General features: G+C 48.9%; 2 protein-coding genes across 5 annotated transcripts; one reads left to right on the top strand and one right to left on the bottom strand.

Annotated features, from left to right (window-relative positions):
* Positions 1–3,838: 3,838 nt before the first annotated feature.
* Positions 3,839–17,154, bottom strand: PNOC (prepronociceptin). 3 transcript variants are annotated; one of them, XM_033056518.2, is made up of 4 exons: positions 17,062–17,154; positions 11,451–11,585; positions 7,587–7,950; positions 3,839–4,580 (listed from the first exon to the last, which is right to left on the bottom strand). In XM_033056518.2, the coding sequence occupies exons 2-4, from the start codon at positions 11,568–11,570 to the stop codon at positions 4,540–4,542; spliced, it is 525 nt and encodes a 174-aa protein (XP_032912409.1). In that variant the 5' UTR covers positions 11,571–11,585; positions 17,062–17,154; the 3' UTR covers positions 3,839–4,539. The 3 variants fall into 3 exon arrangements, with proteins under 3 accessions (XP_032912409.1, XP_032912406.1, XP_032912408.1); XM_033056515.2 differs by lacking the exon at positions 3,839–4,580 and having other exon boundaries at positions 7,092–7,950; XM_033056517.2 differs by lacking the exons at positions 3,839–4,580; positions 17,062–17,154 and adding an exon at positions 14,592–14,670 and having other exon boundaries at positions 7,092–7,950.
* On the top strand, positions 6,381–7,467 carry LOC116994648 (circumsporozoite protein-like). 2 transcript variants are annotated; one of them, XM_033056513.2, is made up of 2 exons: positions 6,381–6,482; positions 6,709–7,467. In XM_033056513.2, exons 1-2 carry the CDS (start codon positions 6,381–6,383, stop codon positions 7,465–7,467), a joined length of 861 nt encoding a protein of 286 aa, XP_032912404.1. The 2 variants fall into 2 exon arrangements, with proteins under 2 accessions (XP_032912404.1, XP_032912405.1); XM_033056514.2 differs by lacking the exon at positions 6,381–6,482 and having other exon boundaries at positions 6,845–6,882; positions 7,062–7,467.
* Positions 17,155–18,849: the final 1,695 nt, after the last annotated feature.

Genomic DNA, 18,849 nt, shown 5'->3' with positions numbered 1-18,849 from the left:
CAATTCCCAGTGATTCCCGAGCTTTCCTTCTCAGTCTTCCAAGCATTATTTTTATTGTTAAAAAAAAATTAAAAACCAAGAAAAACAAAGGTTAAAAATGTCATTTTTACAGCATCCAGAGGAAATAATGGAATATATTTTCTAAGGAAATAAAAGGAAATTTGTCTGATCCTTTCCTGGCTCTGTGATTGATTCCAGCAGGATTTGGGGGTGGGAGGGTGGGGATGTCCTGCTGCTCCTCATCCTCATCCCACAGCTTTGCCCTGTAGGATGAGCTTCTGCTGCCTTTTCCTTCTTTTTTCTTTTTTTTTTCCTTCTTTTTCCCTGTTTTCCTCCTTTTTCTCTTTCCTTTCCCCCTTCTTTTTTCTTCTCATTTCCTAATTTTCCCCCTTTTCCCCCTCCCTTTTTTCCTCCTCCTTTTCCTCTCCCTTTTTCCTCCCCTGTTTTTTTCTCCTTTTCCCCCCTTTTCCCCTTTTCCCTCCTTTTCCCCTCTTTTTTCCTTTTTCCCTCTCCTTTTTTCCTCTTTCCTCCTCCTGTTTCCCCCTTGTTTCCTCTCCTTTTCCCTCCTATTTTCCTTCTTTTTTCCTCCTTTTCCCTCCTTTTTTCCCAGCTTTTCCCCTCCTTTTTCTTCCTCCTTTCCTCTTTTTTCCTCCTTTCCTCCCTTCCTCTCTCTTTTCCTCCTTTCCCCCATTTCCCCTCCATTTTCTCTTTTTCTCTTCCCTCATTTTCCCTTTTTCTCCCTCACTTTTTCATTCCTTTTTTTACTCCTTTTCCCTCCCTTTTCCCCTCCCCTTCCCTCCTTTCCCCCTCCCTTTTCCTCCTTTTTTCCACCTTTTTCTCCTCCTCATTCTTCCTCCTTTCCCCCTTCCCCCCATTTTTTCCTCCTTTTCTCCTCCTATTCCCTCCTTTTCTCCTTTTTTTCCCTCCTTTTCCCTCCTCTTTTCCCTCCCTTTCCCCTCAGGAATTCCGCTGTCACCGCTGCTGTCACCGCCAGGTCGCAGTGTCCACCCACTGCTCCCTCCTTCCCTCCCTCCCTCCGCCTCTTCCCAGCGTTTGTTTTCCCAAAAAACCCGAATCCATCCCGTTCTTAACCCAGAATCCTGAAATTATTGAAACTGGGAAAGAATTCCAGGATGATCCATTCCCTTTTCCAGGCAGGAGTTCCCAAAATCTCACCTGAATTTCTCCTGGAGCAGTTCGAGGTTGTTCCCGCTCATCCCATCCCTGTTCCGTGGGACAATCCCCATCCCAGAATTCCTGGCTGGGAATTCCAGAGAGGAAAATGCCCTCTTATCTCCAGGCTTGGCTCTTCCAGCTCTGTGGCCTTTCCATCCTGGAGAATTCCATGGGATTGTGGTGATAAAAATCCCAGATTTGAACTTGGAAATGTCCCATTGCTGAGCTCACCCCATGGATCCGACTTGTACTGATCTCATGAATCTGATCTGTCCTGATCCCTCCAGAATTCCCAAATCCCATGGATCCGACCTATCCAGATCTGATCCCTCTGGAATTCCCACATCCTATGGCTCTCACCTGTCCCAATCCCATGGATCTGACCTTTCTGGATCCCTCTGGAATTCCCAAATCCCATGGATCTGACCTGTCCCAATCCCTCTGGAATTCCCAAATCCCATGGATCTGACCTGTCCCAATCCTTCCAGAATTCCCAAATCCCAAGGAGCCAACCTGAGCTCATGCCATGGATCCAACCCATCCTGATCTCATGGATCTGACCTGTCCCAATCCCTCCAGAATTCCCAAATCCCATGGATATAATCTGAGCTCATCCCATGGATCTGACCTGTCCCAATCCCTCCAGAATTCCCAAATCCCATGGATCTGACCTTTCCCAATCCCAAGGATCTGACCTTTTTCCTTTTATTTCTCAGTTTTCCCTTTTTCTTCCTTCTTTTCCCTCCAGAATTGCCAAATCCCTTGCATCCAACCTGAGCTCATCCCATGGATCCGACCTATCCAGATCTGATTTCTCTGGAATTCCCACATCCCATGGATCTAACCTGTCCCAATCCCATTGATCTGACCTTTCTGGGTCCTTCTGGGATTCCCAAATCCCATGGATCCGACCTGTCCCAAATCCTGGGACAGATCTGATCCCTCCAGAATTCTCACATCCCACAGATCCAATCTGTCTGGATCCCATGGATCCAACCTGTCCTGATCTCTCTGGAATTCCCAAATCCCATGGATCTGACCTGAGCTCATCCCATGGATCTGACGTGTCTGGATCTGATCCCTCTGAAATTCCCAAATCCCATGATGCAACCTGTCCACATCCCTCCAGAATTCCCAAATCCAGTGGATCCAACCCTTCCTGATCCTATGGATCTGACCTGTCCTGATCCCTCCAGAATTCCCAAATCCCTCGGATCCAACCTGAGTTCATTCCATGGATCCATCCTGTCCAAATCCTTCCAGAATTCCCAAATCCCTTGGATCCAACCTGAGCTCGTTCCATGGATCCATCCTGTCCAAATCCTTCCGGAATTCCCAAATCCCTTGGATCCAACCTGTCCCAGTCCCTCCAGAATTCCCAAATCCCATGGATCTGACCTGTCCCAATCCCTTTGGAATTCCCAGATCCCATGGATCCATCCTGTCTCAATCCCTCTGGAATTCCCAAATCCCATGGATCTGACCTGTCCCAATCCCTTTGGAATTCCCAAATCCCATGGATCCGACATCCAGGAGAATTCCATGGGAAGCAATATCCCAAAAAACCCCAAGAAATCCTGGAATTCCAGCCCACATTGGCCTGGGACCCTCCCCTTCCACCCGAGGTCCCTTCGGATGCGGAAAATTCGGGATAATTGGATTGGATTGGAATTTTTGGATGGATGTTGAGGTGGGAAAATGGGAGGGGGAAAAAGGAAGGGAGGGAAAAGCGCTGAAAAAATCACATCCAGAGAATGCCAAATGGATGGAATTCCCAAAATTCCTGCGGGGCTGGGAAGTGTAGGAATTACACCCCGATCCCAGGAATTTCATCCCAAATTTTTAATCCCAAAATTGTAGGAATTTCACCTGGATTTCATGGATTTCACCCCAATCTCAAAATTTTAGGAATTTCACCCCAATCCCTAAATTGTAGGAATTTCACCCACTTGTAGGAATTTCACCCCAGTTTTGGGAATTTCACTCCAATTTCAGGAATTTCACCCCAATCCCAAAATTGTAGGAATTTCACCCTGATCCCAAAATCAGGGATAACTGTACCCAATCCCAAAAATCTCCTCCCAATTAATTTTTTTAATGACCAACCACCATCCTGTAAAATCTGGGAATTCTTTTGGGCTAATCCCTCCTCCCCCACCCCACCACAAGGGGCTTGGGGCCGTTCCCATTCCTAAATCCACAAAAATCCCAAATTTCTGGCAGATCCAAAAAAATTCCCATTTTCTCCCTCAAAACCCTTAAATCTTGGGGTTTTTTTAAATCCCTTTTTTTTCCCATCACTCCATCCCATTCTTTCTGTCACTCTTCTCCACAAATCCCAGATTTTTTTCCTGGAAAAGCACCAAAAATTCCCATTTTCCCTGCCTAAATCCATGGAATTCCCGTGGGATGGGGACAACGGGGACGAGTCGCAATCAGGTCGTAGAAACCGTAAACTGATTTATTTCTCGATCCTTTTGCTATGTACAAGTTTAATGGAGAAATCGCGGTAGGAAACAATTTAAAAACAACAAAATCTCGGGATTTTCCTGGAATTTTTCCCTGTTTTGGTTTTTTTTTATTTTTTTCTTTTCCCATTTTTTCCCGGGAAAAATCGTATTTTTAATTTTTTGGGGAATTTTTTTTTGGTTTTTTTTTTTAGACAAAGGGCGGCGCCGCGGGACGGGCTCGGGAATGAGGTGTTGGAATTTTTTTGGTTTTTTGGGATAAATCAAGAAAGATGGAATGGATCAGGTTGGATTTTCCTCCTGGGAAAAAAAATGTGGGAAAATCCCACTTTTTTTTTTTTTTTTTTTGGATCAGGGACGCGACCGGTGCGGAACAGAGGAGCCAAACCCAGAGTGGTTCCAAAATTCCAAGGAAAACGCTCGGAAAAAGGCGGGAATGGCAGCAACAAAATTAAAATAAATAAATGGGGAATTAAAACAAACGAGGGTTTCCAGAATTCCGGGAGATTTTGGGACGCGACCCCTGAAATTTGGGAATTAATCCTGCAGGAAGCCAAAATCTCGTTGGCAATGCTGGGAAATCCTCTGGGAATTTGGGGCTGATTTTTGAATTCAAAAAATTAAAAAAAAAAAAAAAAAATGGGGTTTTTTTTGGCAAAAAAATTTCAATTTTTCCCGGCAAAAATTCCATTTTTTCCCCACATTTCGCGTCGGTTTCCGCGCGGATCCCTCCCGCCCTCCCCCGCGGCTCCGCGCGCGCGTCGGGATTCGTCGGCTCCGGGGTAAAATGTGGATTTGAGAGGGTGAAGAGGAAATTTGGAGCAGATTTTGGAGCTTTTTCGGGTCTGAAGCGCTTTGGGGTCCGGCAGAGAGAGGACGGAGCAGGAGCAGGAATTTAATTTTGCCTGTGCCGGGCTGGGAAGCGATGCCGGAACGCTACAAAAAAAATACAAAATAAAATGGGGAAAAGAAAGGGAAAAAATAATAATAATAAAAATAAAAATAGGAGGGAAAGTGGAGGAAAGAAAGGGGAAAGAATTTAAAAATAGGAAATAAAATGGAGAAATAAAAGGAGAAAAAAAAGGAAAAAAACACAAAATCAAATGGAGAAAAGAAAAGGAAAAATTTTTTTAAAAGGGGAAATAAATTGTAGGAAAGAAAACGAAATTTTTTTTAAAAACAAGAAATAAAATAGAGGAAAGAAAGGGGAAAAACCCCCAAAAATTAAATAGAAAAAATAAAGGGGGAAATAAGAAACAAAATAGAGAAATGAAAAGGAAAAAATACAAAATAAAATGGAGAAAAGGAAAAAAATTAAAAAGGAAATAAAATGGAGAGAAGAAAGGGGGAAAAAAACAAAATTAAACTGAGAAAGGAAAGGGAAATAAATAGGAAATAAAATAGAGAAAAGAAAGGGGAAAAAAGAGGAAAAAATACAAAATAAAATGGAGAAAAGATGAAAAAAGGAGGGAAATTAAATACGAAATAAAATGGAGAAAAGAAAGAAGGAAAATTTTTGAAAATACAAAATAAAATGGAGGAAAGAAAGGGGAAAAATTTTTAAAAGGGGGGGAAAAATGGAGAAAAGAAAGAAGGAAAATTTTTGAAAATACAAAATAAAATGGAGGAAAGAAAGGGGAAAAATTTTTAAAAGGGGGGAAAAAATGGGGAAAAAGTGAAAAAATTTAAAAGGGGGAAAAAAGGGGAAATAAGGTGGAAAAAAAAATTAAAAATAAGGAAAAACCAAAGCAGCTGAGCTGAGAGCGGAGGGAGCGGGAATCTCAATCCCGGGAATTGGGATGGAGGCGCGTCCCGGAATTTTGGGAGATGCCACCCAGGAAGGGGGAAAAAAAATAAAATAAAAATTTTTAAAAAGTGGAAAAATGTGAAAATCCTCCCAAATGTGAAATTTGGGGTGGGGCTGGAGGAGGGGATGCGGAATTCCCGAATTCCGGAATTCCCAAATTTCTGTGGGAATGGCAACGTGGGACTGGAGCGTTCTTGGCAGCAATTGGTTCATTTTTAAATGGAGTTTGACTTCCTTTTATTTTTTTAAATTTATTTTTATTTATTTTATTCTTATTTATTTTATTCTCATTTTATTCTTATTTACTTCTATTTATTTATTTTAATTTTTATAGATATTTCTCTTTAAATTTTATTCATTATTAAAATTTATTTCAAATGCTTTCATTCCATTTACTTTCAATATTTTGCCTCATTTTCGAAACTTCTTTGAAATACTTTTGATCAATCTTTTATCTCTTTTAGATAATTCTGATTAATTCTTTATTCCTTTCAAATATTTTTTAAATTTTTAAATATATTTGAAATTTACTCTTTATTTCTTTGGAATATTCTTGAAATCTACTTTTTATTCCTTTTAAATATTTGTGAAATTTTATCTTAATTCCTTTTAAACATTTTTGAAAGTTATTCTTTATTCCTCCTAAAATATTTTTGAAATTTAGCATTCATTTCTTTGCAATATTTAAAAAATTTATTCTTTATTTCTTTTAAATACTTTTTTACTCATTTTTTATTTCTTCTAAATATTTTTCATGTATCCTTTTTAAACCTCTTGAAATTATTTAATTTTTGCATCTTGAAATTTTAATTTTTTCATTAATTTTCTTCTTTATTTGCTATTATTTCTTAAATTCTACTTTAAATCTCCTTGGAGTTTTATTATTTACTTTTTTATTCTTAAAAAAAAAACCAAACTAATTATTTTAAATGTTTCCCTTGTTTAATTGGAATTTAAATTTTTTTTCCTTCCCCAATTTTTTTATTTGGGGGGAACCAACCCGTGCTGGTCGTGGAGCACCAACTCCAAAGGTGACCCCGAAGTGACCTTGAAGGTGACCCCAAAGGTGACACCAAGGGCAACCTCAAAGGTGACCCCAAAGGTGAACCCAAAGTGACCTTGAAGGTGACCCTGGGAGCAACCCTGAAGGTGACCCCAAAAGTGACACCAAAGGTGGCCTCAGAGGTGAGCCTGAGGGCAACCCTGAAGGTGACCCCAAAGGTGACTCTGAAGGTGACACCAAAGGTGGCCTCAGAGGTGACCCCAAGGGCAACCTCAAGGGTGGCCCCAAAGGCGATCCTGAAGGGCAACCTCAAAGGTGACCCCAAGAGCAACCCCAAAAGTGACCCCAAAGGTGACCCCAAAGGTGACCTGGAAGGTGCCTCCCAGGGCGACCATGATGGCAACCTCAAAGGTGACCCCAAAGATGACCCCAAAAGCAACTTCAAAGGTGACCCTGAGGGCAACCCCAAAGGCGACCTCAGAGGTGTCCCCAAAGGTGACCATGATGGAAACCTCAAAGGTGACCCAAAGACAACCCCAAAGGTGTCCCCAAAGGCGACCTCAAAGGTGTCCCCAAAGGCGACCATGATGGAAACCTCAAAGGTGACCCCAAAGTCAACTTCAAAGGGCAACCCCAAAGGCGACCTCAAAGGTGACCCCAAAGGCAACTTTGAAGGTGACCCCAAAGGTGACCTAGAAGGTGCCCCCAAGGACAATCATGATGGCAACCCCAAAGGCGACCTCAAAGGTGACCCCAAAGATGACCCCAAAGTCAACTTCAAAGGGCAACCCAAAGGCGACCTCAAAGGTGACCATGATGGCAACCTCCAAGGTGACCCCAAAGACAACTTTGAAGGGCTTGACCTCAGGGCGACCCCACAGGTGACCCTGAGGGTGACCCCGAGGGCCACCCCGCGTCCCCTCCCATGTGGCCCCCGCGTCCCTCCCCGGCGCTGGTGCTGGCGCTCCCGAGCCGTTTCCGAGCGGCTTCTCTTGGTGATGGCCCCCTTGTAGGATGGCACCCATGGGATGTGGCGGGCGGGGTGGAGGGTTGCCGGCCGGCCGGCGGCCCCGGCGCGTCCCGGTTTAGATCTCGTTGTTCTGGCCGGCGCCGGCGCCCGGGCCGTACTCACTGGAGCGCGGCGCCATGCCCAGGTACTGCTTCAGGAACTCGCTAAACCTCTTCTGGTTGTTCCACTTCCGCGCCGACTTGCGCACCCCGATGAAGCCCCCGTACCTCTTCTGCACCCCCTTGGCCGCCCGGCCCGCGCCCAGCCGCCGCGAAATGTCCTCCTCCTCCTCCTCCTCGTCCCGGCGAGGCTGCGGGAAGGCGCCCGGCGCAGCCGGCTCGGCGTCGGCGAGCGGCAGGGAGTTGGCCACGCCGGGCCAGCGTTGGGCGGAGAGGTGGCGAGGCCGCGGGGCGGCTCGGCTGGCGGCCGCGCACAGCTCCCAGGTGGCCCTGGGCACGGCTTGGCCTTCGCACTCCAGCACGCAGATCTGCGAGGGAAACGGGCAGGGACGCGGTCAGAGGGTCGGCGCGGATCGGCGCGGTGGAGGGGTTGGGTTGGAAGGGGTCTCCAAGAGATTTGGGCGCTCCTGTCCCATCCCCACACCCAACCCATTGGAAAACACCCATGGAAAGGACGTTCACTTCCACGGCCTCGTGCCGGGAGGTGTCTCCTCCCCATTCCAATCCCATTCCAGCCCCATTCCAACCCTGTTCCTGGGCTCCCAGAGGGATCAGGGTGAAGGAGATGCTCAGCATGGCTCCCCAACCTTCCCCAGACACGCTCTGCACTTCCCCATGGAATTCTGCTCTCCTGCTCCACCATTCCGAGCTCTGCTGGGTCCTACAGCCTGGAAATTTAGTTTGGGATTGTGAAGGTAGGACAGGGATGGGATGGGACGGAGGTGGGTGGGATGGTGGAGGGATGGGACAATGGAGGTGGGACAGGACCCCTGTCCCTTTCCCGTGGCAGCTCCTGGTGCCTTCAGCTGTTCTTCCCTAGGGCCAGAACTTTGCTCCTCTCCTCGCTGTCTTCCCGAGGTTTCTCCAGCTGGGAATGTTCCTCTGGAGCTCTGGGTGGTCCCACCAGCCCTCCCAGCTCTGCAGCATCTGTTGAGCTCCTCCGGAAGAAGTCCTGCTCCTCCAGGCTGGTCTGCCCTGGGATTGTCCTCCAGGATGAAGGTGGAGCCCAGCCCAGGGTTGGCCAAGCGCCGCTGCTGCTCCCGAAATCCACGGTGACCTTCCTGTCCTGCACAGCTTCGCAGGATGGAAATGGAGACGCTCTGATCTCCAGAGATCCTCAGGGAGCTCCCCAGACCCTCTTCTGTCCTTCCTCAAGGCTCCTCCAGCCCCAGCACGGCCACTCCTGCGCGTCCCTTGGTCACCGGTGTCCTTCAGCTGCCATGGGTTCATCCCACCATGGCCATGTCTCGTCCTTTTCCAAGCCCTGCTGTGGAATTTTGGTGCCACCAAACCCACCACAGTTGCATCTTATCCTTTTCCAAGCCCTGCTGTGGGGTTTTGGTGCCACCAAACCCACCATGGCTGTGTCTCGTCCCTTTCCAAACTGGATCCAGCCCTGTTGTGGGATTTCGGTGCCACCAAACCCACCACGGTTGTGTCTCGTCCTTTTCCAAGCTGGACACAGTCCTGGATCTGCTTTGGGATTTCAGTGCCATCAAACTCATCCAGAAGAAAATCACGGAAGAGCTGAACTCAATAAACCCCATAAGGAATCTTCTGGAAGTCCCAGCAGGGAAGGGTTGTGCTCCTGCAGGTGGAATCGTCTCCATCCCGGCGTCTCCTCCATGCTGGGGTTGTTCCAATGCTGGAGCCCAGCTGGGTTCACCTGAGCCAGGTGGGAATTCCCATCCTCTCCCTCAAACCCTAAAATCCCCTTTTTTCATCCTTTTTTATCCCTTTTTTCCTCAAACCACCCCGTTCTTCACAACAGGGTCGCCCTTCCTGGAGCTCTTCGAGAACAAATCCTGGATTCGTTCCTCCTTTTTCTTTGGGCCCCTAAATCCATGGAATTCCCACAGGATGGGACAACGGGGAGTGAGCTGGAAGACATCCAGGAGGTCTCATGGCCACCTGTGGGCTCTTTGTGGCCACGAGGGAGGTGTCACCAGTGGTCACTCAGGGCTGTGGCTCCATCGACTCTTCCCGTCCTTGAGGGCTCATCCGGCAAAACCCAAAATCAGAATTGTCCCTGAGCGAGGCGGTGAGGAGGGTTTTTGGGGTCCTGTCCTGGCATCTCCAGGGATTTGGGAGGGTCTGGAAGTGATGGATCCCGTGGAGGTGACGGCTCCGAGGACATCCCGGGCTCCTCGGGCTCCGGGCTGTGGTGTCGGTTCTGCTGGAAGTGGTTCCTGTCCCCAGCTCGGAGCGGGTTGGGAATCCTCGGTGAGCAGCACTCAATGGGGTCCCAGGGGCCCCAAATCCCACCAGGAGACCCCAGATCCTATCAGGAGATCCCAAATCCCACCAGGAGGCTCCTTCCAGACCAAACTGAACCTCAGGAGACCCCAGATCCCACCAGGAGACCCCAAATCCCACCAGGAGACCCCAAATCCCACCAGGAGGCTCCTTCAGCCCAAGCTGAACCTCAGGAGACCCCAAATCCCACCAGGAGACCCCACATTCCAAGGTTCCAGTTGGAGCTCCAGGAGCAGGAAAAGGGGATCCCACAGAGGTTCTGGTGCCTTCAACCCAACATTCTGGGGCCGAACCAGGGTGGTGACCCCCCAAAATTTGGCGTCACTGGGGTGGTTCCAGCTTCTCCTGGAAGTTTTTGGTTTCTCCAGGGGATTTTTTTTGGATATTTCCCAACTGTGGTGGCTTCCAAGTCTCTGGCTCCTTTCGGGAAGGGGGGGGATTTGTTATCCCAAATAAATTTGTTATCCCAATTTGGGACCATCCTGATTTGAGATTTTCACCCCAATTTGGGACCTTCACCATCCCTTGGGACAATCTCAGTGCCCATTCAGGACCAGGATGTCCCCAGCACCTGATTTGAGATTTTGACCCTGATTTGGGATCTTCACCCCAATTTGGGACAATCGTGATTTGAGATTTTCACCGCAATTTGGGACCATCCTGATTTGGGATTTTCACCGTAATTTGGGATCTTCACCTTCCCTGGGACCATCCCGGTGCCCACCCAGCAGTGACAGTGACAGCAGGTGGCACCTTCCCCTCAAACCCCAAATGTCCCCAAACCCCATAAGAGGGAAAAGGGCACCCAGAGCCCCCTGGATGTGGGGACAAGGGACAGTGGTGGCACTCACAATGTCCCCAGTCAGAGGGAAAAGGGTGCCCAGAGCGTCCTGGGGACAAGGGACAGGGGTGGCAGTCAGGATGCCCAGAGTTTTTGGGGACAGGGGAGGTGGCACTCAGGATGCCCAGAACACCCTGGCGACAAGGGATAGAGGTGGTGGCACTCATGATACCCAGAGTTTTTGGGGACAGTGGTGGCACTCAGGATGTCCCCTAAGCACAGGGAAAAGGGCACCCAGAGACTCCTGGGGACAAAGAACAGGGTGGTGGCATTCAGGATGTCCCCAAGCAGGGTGAAAAGGGTGCCCAGAGCCCCCTGGGTGTGGGGACAAGGGACAGGGGAGGTGGCACTCGCAATGCCCAGAGTTTTTTGGGGCAAGGGACAGGGGTGGTGTCACTCACAGTGGCCAGAGTTTTTGGGTACAAGGGAGGCATTCACGGTGCCCACAGGTTTTGGGGACAGGGGACAGTGGTGGTACTCAGGATGCCCAGAGTTTTGGGGACAAAGGACAGGGTGGTGGCATTCAGGATGTCCCCAAGCAGGGTGAAAAGGGTGCCCAGAGCTCCCTGGGGACATGGGACAGGGGTGGCACTCAGGATGTCCCCCAGGCACAGGGAAAAGGGCACCCAGAGCCCCCTGGGGACAAGGGACAGAGATGGTGTCACTCAGGATGCCCAGAGTTTTTGGGGACAGGGCCAGGGTGTGACTCACGAGGACGTCGAAGCTGTCGCGGTAGAGCAGGCGGTCGCAGTGCACGCAGTCGTCGCGGCAGTCGCCGCGTGCGCGGGCGAAGAGGCAGAGCAGGAGCAGGTCCCAGAGCACGGCCCTCATGGTGCCACGGCAGGGCTGTGGGGACAGAGCCCTCAGCAGCCCCAAAAAAATGGGAAATCCCAAAATAACCCCACAAAAACCCGTGAAATCCCAAAATAACCCCACAAAAACCCGTGAAATCCCACAAAAAACCCATGAGATCCCGCTAAATCCTACTGAATTCCATAAAACCCCACAAAAATCCCATAAAATCCTACTGAATGCCATAAAACCTCACAAAAATCCCCTAAAATCCTACTGAATTCCATAAAACCCCACAAAAATCCCATAAAATCCTACTGAATGCCATAAAACCTCACAAAAATCCCCTAAAATCCTACTGAATTCCATAAAACCCCACAAAATCCAGCAAAAACCCCAGTGAAATCCTGCTACATTCAGTGAAATCCCGTGAAATTCTACTGAATTCCATAAAACCCCACAAAATCCAACAAAAACCCCACAAAATCCTGCAAAAACTCCCACAATATCCTGAAAAAAAACCCCACAAAATTCCCCAGAATTCAGTGAAATCCCACAAAACCCTACTGAATTCCATAAAACCCCACAAAATCCTGAAAAAAATCCCCACAAAATCCCACAGAATTCAGGGAAATCCCGTTAAATCCTACTGAATTCCATAAAATTCCACCGAATCCTGAAAAAACCCCACAAAGTCCCACAAAAATGCTGTGAGATCCAGTTAAATTCCATAAAATCCCATAAAATTCAGCAATACCTCACAAAATCCCGCAGAATTCAGTGAAATCCTGCTAAATCCCACTAAATTCCATAAAATCCCACAAAATCCAGCAAAACCCCACAAATCTCACAAAAGCCCCTGAAATCCTGCAAAATCCCACAAAACCTTGCAAAATCCTGTGAAAATCCCGTGAAATCCCAGCAAAGATCCCACCAAACATTGCAAAGATCTCAGGAAATCCCACAAAATCCTGAAAAACCCCACAAGGTACCACAAAAACCTCTCAGAACCCCCGTGAAATTCTGCAGAACCCCACCAAACCTCACAAAAATGCTGCAAAATCCCATAAAATCCCACAAAGTCCAGTGAAACCCCCCGAAAAAATCCCATAAAATCCCACAAAACCCCATGAAATCCTAAAAAATCCCACAAAATCCCACAAAACCCCCCAGACCCCACAAAATCAGGCAAACCCCGACGGTGCCTGCACCGAAATTTCCTTGGCCAAATTATCCCAAAAAGGAGCTGATCCCAAAAGGATCAGGGTTGATTTTATTTAGGATTGGATTTAGGATTTGGTTTAGGACTGGGTTTGGGATTTGGTTTGGGACTGGGTTTGGGACTGGATTTGGGATTTGATTTAGGATTTGGTTTGGGATTTGATTTAGGATTTGGTTTGGGGCTGGGTTTCAGATTTGGTTTAGGATTTGGTTTAGGACTGGGTTTGGGATTTGGTTTAGGACTGAGTTTGGGATTTGGTTTTAGGATTTGGACAATTCCCACCTGCCCCAAATTCCTGCTCCTGATTTTGGGGACCTGCCACCCCCCTGTCCCTGTCCCTGTCCCTGCAGGGTCACTGTTGCTGGCAGGGATTGCTGGGATCTGGTCCAGATTCCTGGAGAATTCCCACAAAATTCCCACAAAATTCCCACAAAATTCCCGGTCCCAGCTGGCTTGGCCAACGGGTTCAGGGGACGATCCAGGGACCAGGCAGAGGTGACAGAAAGGACAGGACGGGGGTGTGGCACCGGGATTTTGGGACAGTGAAGGGGGATCAGACAGAGGTGACAGAGATGGGGAGGTGGCACCGGGTTAGGGGACAATTCAGGGACCAGGGGGGACAGAGATAGGGATGTGGCACCGGGATTTGGGGACCTGACAGAGGGGACAGAGATGAGGATGTGGCACCAGGTTTTGAGGGATGTTTGAGGGACCAGGCAGATGTGACAGAGGGACAGGATAGGGAGGTGGCACCGGGATTTTGGGAACAATTTAGGGACCAGACAGAGGTGACAGAGATGGGGATGTGGCACGGGGTTAGGGGACAATGAAGGGACAGGACACAGGTGACAGGATGCAGATGTGGCACCAGGATTTCGGGACAACTAAGGGACTAGACAGAGGGGACAGAGGTGACAGAAATGAGGATGTGGCACCAGGTCTAGGGGACAATGAAAGGACCAGACAGAGATGAGGATGTGGCACCGGGATTTTGGGGGATGTTTGAGGGACCAGGTAGATGTGACAGAGGAACAGGATGGAGATGTGGCACCAGGATTATGAGACAACTCGGGGACCAGACAGAGGGGACAGAGAGGGACAGGATGAGGATGTGGCACCGGGTTAGGGGACAATTAAATGACCAGACAGAGGTGACAGAAATGAGGATGTGACACCGGGTTTAGGGGACGTTTCAGGGACCAGAATGGAGGTGACAGAGATGAGGCTGTGGCACAGGGCAAGGGGACAATGAAAGGACCAGATAGAGGGGACAGAGGTGACAGAGAGGGAGATGTGGCACCAGGGTTTTGGGACCAGGCAGAGGTGACAGAATGCAGATGTGGCATTAGGATTTTGGGACAGGTCAGGGACCAAACAGAGGGGACAGAGAGGGACAGGATGGGGATGCGGTACCAGGTTAGAGGACAATGAAAGAACCTGACAGGTGACAGAATTGAGGATGTGGCACTGGGTTTAGGGGATGTTTCAGGGACCAGATGGAGGTGACAGAGAGGGACAGGATGGGGATGTGGCACCGGGATTTTGGGACAGTTCAGGGACCAGACAGAGGTGACAGAGGGACAGGATGGAGATGTGGCACAGGATTAGGGGGACAATGAAGGGGAATCAGACAGAGGTGACAGAAATGGGGATGGGGACAATTATTGGGTTAGGGGACAATGAAAGGACCAGACAGGTGACAGAGATGGACAGGATGGGAATGTGGCACCGGGATTTTGGGACAATTCAAGGACCAGACAGAGGTGACAGAGGTGACAGGACTCCCCTCGCCACTCCAGCCCCCCAGCCTGGCTGTCCCTGCCTGGCATGACGGTCACCTTTTGTCCCCGCGGGCGGGCGGTGACAAGTGCCGGCTGTCACCCGCCGGAGGGTCCGGGGGAAGCTGATAAGGAGCGGAATTCAGGATTAATCTCCAGCGAGTCATTAACAGCGCCCGGGTGAGTCACAGCTCCCGGGAGAGGCCAGACCCCCCCGCGGAACCGCTCAACCCCAAAACCCCGCGCTGCCACCCCCTGTCCCTGTCCCCGTGTCCCCAAGAGTCCGGGACACCCGGGGGGGTAACGGCACGGGGCTGGAGAACGCCCCAAAATTCACTTTTAGGTTTTTTTTTTTTTTTTTGGAGGGGGGTGGCAGCGGCTCCAAGCCCCTTCCTGAGTTTGCCAGCCACGAATCCATTAAAAAAAAAAAAAATAATATATATATATATATAAGATGATGCGTTTTCTCCATTTCTCCCAATATCTATTTTTCCCCATTTCTCCACGTTTTTCCCCATTCTTTCCACATTTCCCTTGCATTTTTTCCCCTTTTCCCCCACATTTTTTCCATTCTTTTTCTCCACTTCTTTCCCCATTCCCCTTTCATTCTTTCCCATTTTCCCCTTTCTTTTCCCCCACATCTTTCTCCTCGTCCTTCTCCCTTTTCCCATCCTTTCCCCATTTCTCCAGTTTTTTCCCCTCATTCTTTCCCCTCTTCCCCACATTTTTCCTCATTCTTTCCTCATTTCCCCACATTTTTTTCTCTCACCCTTCCCCTTTTCCCCCTCATTCTTTCTCCCACATTTTCTCTCATCTTTCTCCTTTTCCCCCCCATTTTTTCTCGTATTTTCCCCATTTCTCTACATTTTTCCCTCTCATCTTTCCTCTTTTTCCCCACGTTTTTTTCCATTCTTTTCCCCCTCATCTTCCCCCATTCCCCCCCCACGTTTTTCCCTCACCCTTTCCCATTTTCCCCACATTTTTCCTCATTCTTTCCCTCACGTTTTGTCCTCATTCTTTCCCTATCCCCCACGTTTTTTCCCATTTTAAGAACATTTTTCCCCTCTTTCCCAAAGGATTCTCCACCGGTCCCACTCCCCTGGAGCCTGAGGTGTCCCCGGACACAAAATCTCCTTTTTCCACCCCAAAAAATCCCCACCCCATCCATCCCCTCTGCCCCGAGGGTGAAACCCGGAGTTGTTCTTTATTTTCCTTTTTTATTATCATTATTCCACGCGGTTGGAATTACCCTCATTAATTTTGGAGAGAAACGATAAATAAAAAAATCAAAAATAAATGAGATTTTTTTTTGGCTGTTGGTTTTGTGAGGGATTTTTTTTTTTCCTCTGAAAATCCAGCCTGCGGTGGAGATAAGGGCGGGTTTATCCATCAGGTTTTTATGGGATGAGGTGGGAAAATCCATTGTGGGAGCAGCGGGAACGGGAACAAACCCCGGGAGAGGAGCTGGAAGGGGCAGCAGGTGCTGCCTCAGATGGGATTTTTTATCCGCTCGATTTGAGGCGATTTGAGGCCGCCCAGCCCCTCTTCCCATGGGATTATCCCGGGTTTGGGATCGTCCCCAACACCCCAAAAGCGTTTCCCAGCTTGGGATCATCCCGGAGTGAAATCATCACAAATTTCCCTTTTTTAAAATAAATTTCTTTTTTTCCACCCTGCTCGAAGCCAAGGCCTGATCCAGAGGTGGATAGAAAGCTTTTCCCATTTAAAAAAATTTTTTAAAAAATCAAATTATGATCCAAGAATCTCCCTCTCCAGCAGCGCTAAACCCCTGCCCTGCTCCCCCAAATCCTGGCGGATTTTTGGGGGGATTTCAGGGAAATTCTCGGGGTTTGGGGATGATGGGGGTGGTGGTGGTGGTGACAGATCCTCGGCGGAGAAAGCAGCGCTGCCTTTTCGCGGTGCCCCTCAATCAGGTAATTGGCCATAATTGGCCAAAATGAGGCGCCGCGGTGTGACTGGAAAGGCAGATGGGAGCCGGCAAAAGGCGGCTGGGAGGTACAAAAATGTAAAAATTAAAAATAGAGAATAACATTTTTTTTTTTTTCTCTCCTCACCCCGTGCATCCCAATCTCCTCAGCCGCTCATTCCTGATTTTTTTTTTATTTTTAGGGGGGTTGCTCTAAAGCGAACAAAGCACCAGCACAAAAAAAAAGACAAAAAAAAAGAAAATTTAAAGATCCCACTCTCATCCTTTTTCTGGGCGATTTCAGGGGGAAGATCCCGGCCAAGTCGCGACTGGAGGAAGGGAAAGGAGCGCGAATACGGGATGGGCAAACCGCTCAACCCAAAAAATCCCCTCCAAAAAAACCCCAAAATCCCGCTTATCCCGGAGGGAAAGCGGAGCATCCCCTGGTTCTGCGCCGCCTCTTGTTGCATCCTCTGGATTTTGGGGCTGCGGAGCCAAACTTTTCCTCGGCGGGGACAGCGGGGCCAGATCCTCCCGGCGGGGAGGAAGGGAAAAAAGGCAGGAAAAGGGGGAAAAGCGCGGAGAGGGCAGAGGAATCCGTACCTGCCTGAGCTGGCTCCGGTCCCTCGGTGACTCCGGGCTGAGCCGGAGCCGCTCGGGTTTTATAGCGGGACCGCACCCCCGCCCGCACACGGGGCGGCGCTGAGCCCTCCCCCGGCTGGGGAGCGCGCACGGACCGGCCCCCAATCCCCGTCCCGAATCCTAAATCCCAAACCCGGCATCCTGCGTCCCGCAGCACGAATCCGGGAGCACGAATCCCGAAATCCCGAGTCCTGAATCCCGAAATCCCGAGTCCTGAATCCTGCATCCCGCATCCTGCATGCAGCTCGAGTCCGGAATCCCGAATCCTGAATCCTGCATCCTGTAGCCCACATCGTGCATCCCAAACCCCAAAATCCCGAATCCGGAATCCCAAATCCCGAATCCTGGATCCCGAATCCCGCAGCTTGCATCCCGAATCCGGAATCCCGAATCCTGCATCCTGCATCCCACAGTGTGCATCCCAAATCCCGAATCCCGGATCCCGCATCCTGCATCCTATATCCTCTATCCCACATCCCGAATCCCGCATCCAGAATCGGAAATCCCGAATCTGGAATCTGGAATCCCGCATCTTCCCCGCATCCCACAGCCCGAATCCTGCATCCCAAATCTGGAATCCTGCATCCCGTATCTTCCCCACATCCCAAATCCCCAAATCCACGTCCTGCATCTTCCCTGCATCTGGCATCCCACATCCCAAATCCCACATCCTGTATTCTCCCCATATCCCAAATCCCACATCCCAAACCCCACACCCCATGCTCCAAATCCCGAATCTTCCCCACACCCCACATCCTCCCCATATTCCAAACCCCACACTCCAAATTCCACACTCCAAACCCAAAATCTCACACTCCAAATCCTCCCCACATCCCAAACCCCGTGGAGCCGCTCCCCACCGTGTCCCAGATCAACCCCAAACTCTTCCCAGAGGGAATTTTCCACTCCAGACCCACAAATCCCAATTTCTGAGTGTGAGGGTGGGGGTCACAGATTTGAGATTTGCTGGAGGAGCAGAAAATTCCAACGTTTTTGGGAATTCTAAGGATGATGGAATTCGGAATTGGGAAATTGGGATTTGGGAACTGGGAATTGGGAATTGGGGTTTGGGAATATGGAATTGGGAATAGGGAATTGGGACTGGGAATTGGGATTTGGGAATTGAGAATATGGAATAAGGATTTGGGAATTGGGATTTGAGAATTGGGAATATGGAATATGGAATTGGGATTTGGGATTTGGGAATTGGGAATATGGAATATGGAACTGGGATTTGGGATTTGGGAATTGGGATTTGGGAATTGGGAATTGGGATTTGGGAATTTGGATTTGGGAATTGGGAATATGGAATATGGATTTGGGATTTGGGAATTGGGATTTGGGATTTGGGAATTGGGAATAGGGAATTGGGATTTGGGATTTGGGAATATGGAATATGGAATTGGGATTTGGGAATTGGGAATATGGAATTGGGATTTGGGATTTGGGAATAGAGAATATGGAATCTGGGATTTGAGAATTGGGATTTGGGAACTGGGAATTGGGATTTGGGAACTGGGAATTGGGAATTGGTAATTGGTAATATGGAATATGGAATTGGGATATGGGATTTGGGAATTGGGAATATGGAATTGGGATTTGGGAATTGGGAACTGGGATTTGAGATTTGGGATTTGGGAATATGGAATATGGAATTGGGAATTGGGATATGGGATTTGGGAATTGGGAATATGGAATTTGGGATTTGGGAATTGGGAATATGGAATATGGAATTGGGATTTGGGATTT

This window comes from Catharus ustulatus, chromosome 3 (genome assembly GCF_009819885.2).
Source record: "Catharus ustulatus isolate bCatUst1 chromosome 3, bCatUst1.pri.v2, whole genome shotgun sequence".
Classification (NCBI taxonomy): Eukaryota; Metazoa; Chordata; class Aves; order Passeriformes; family Turdidae; genus Catharus; species Catharus ustulatus.
This window is presented reverse-complemented; position numbering and strand designations above follow the sequence as displayed.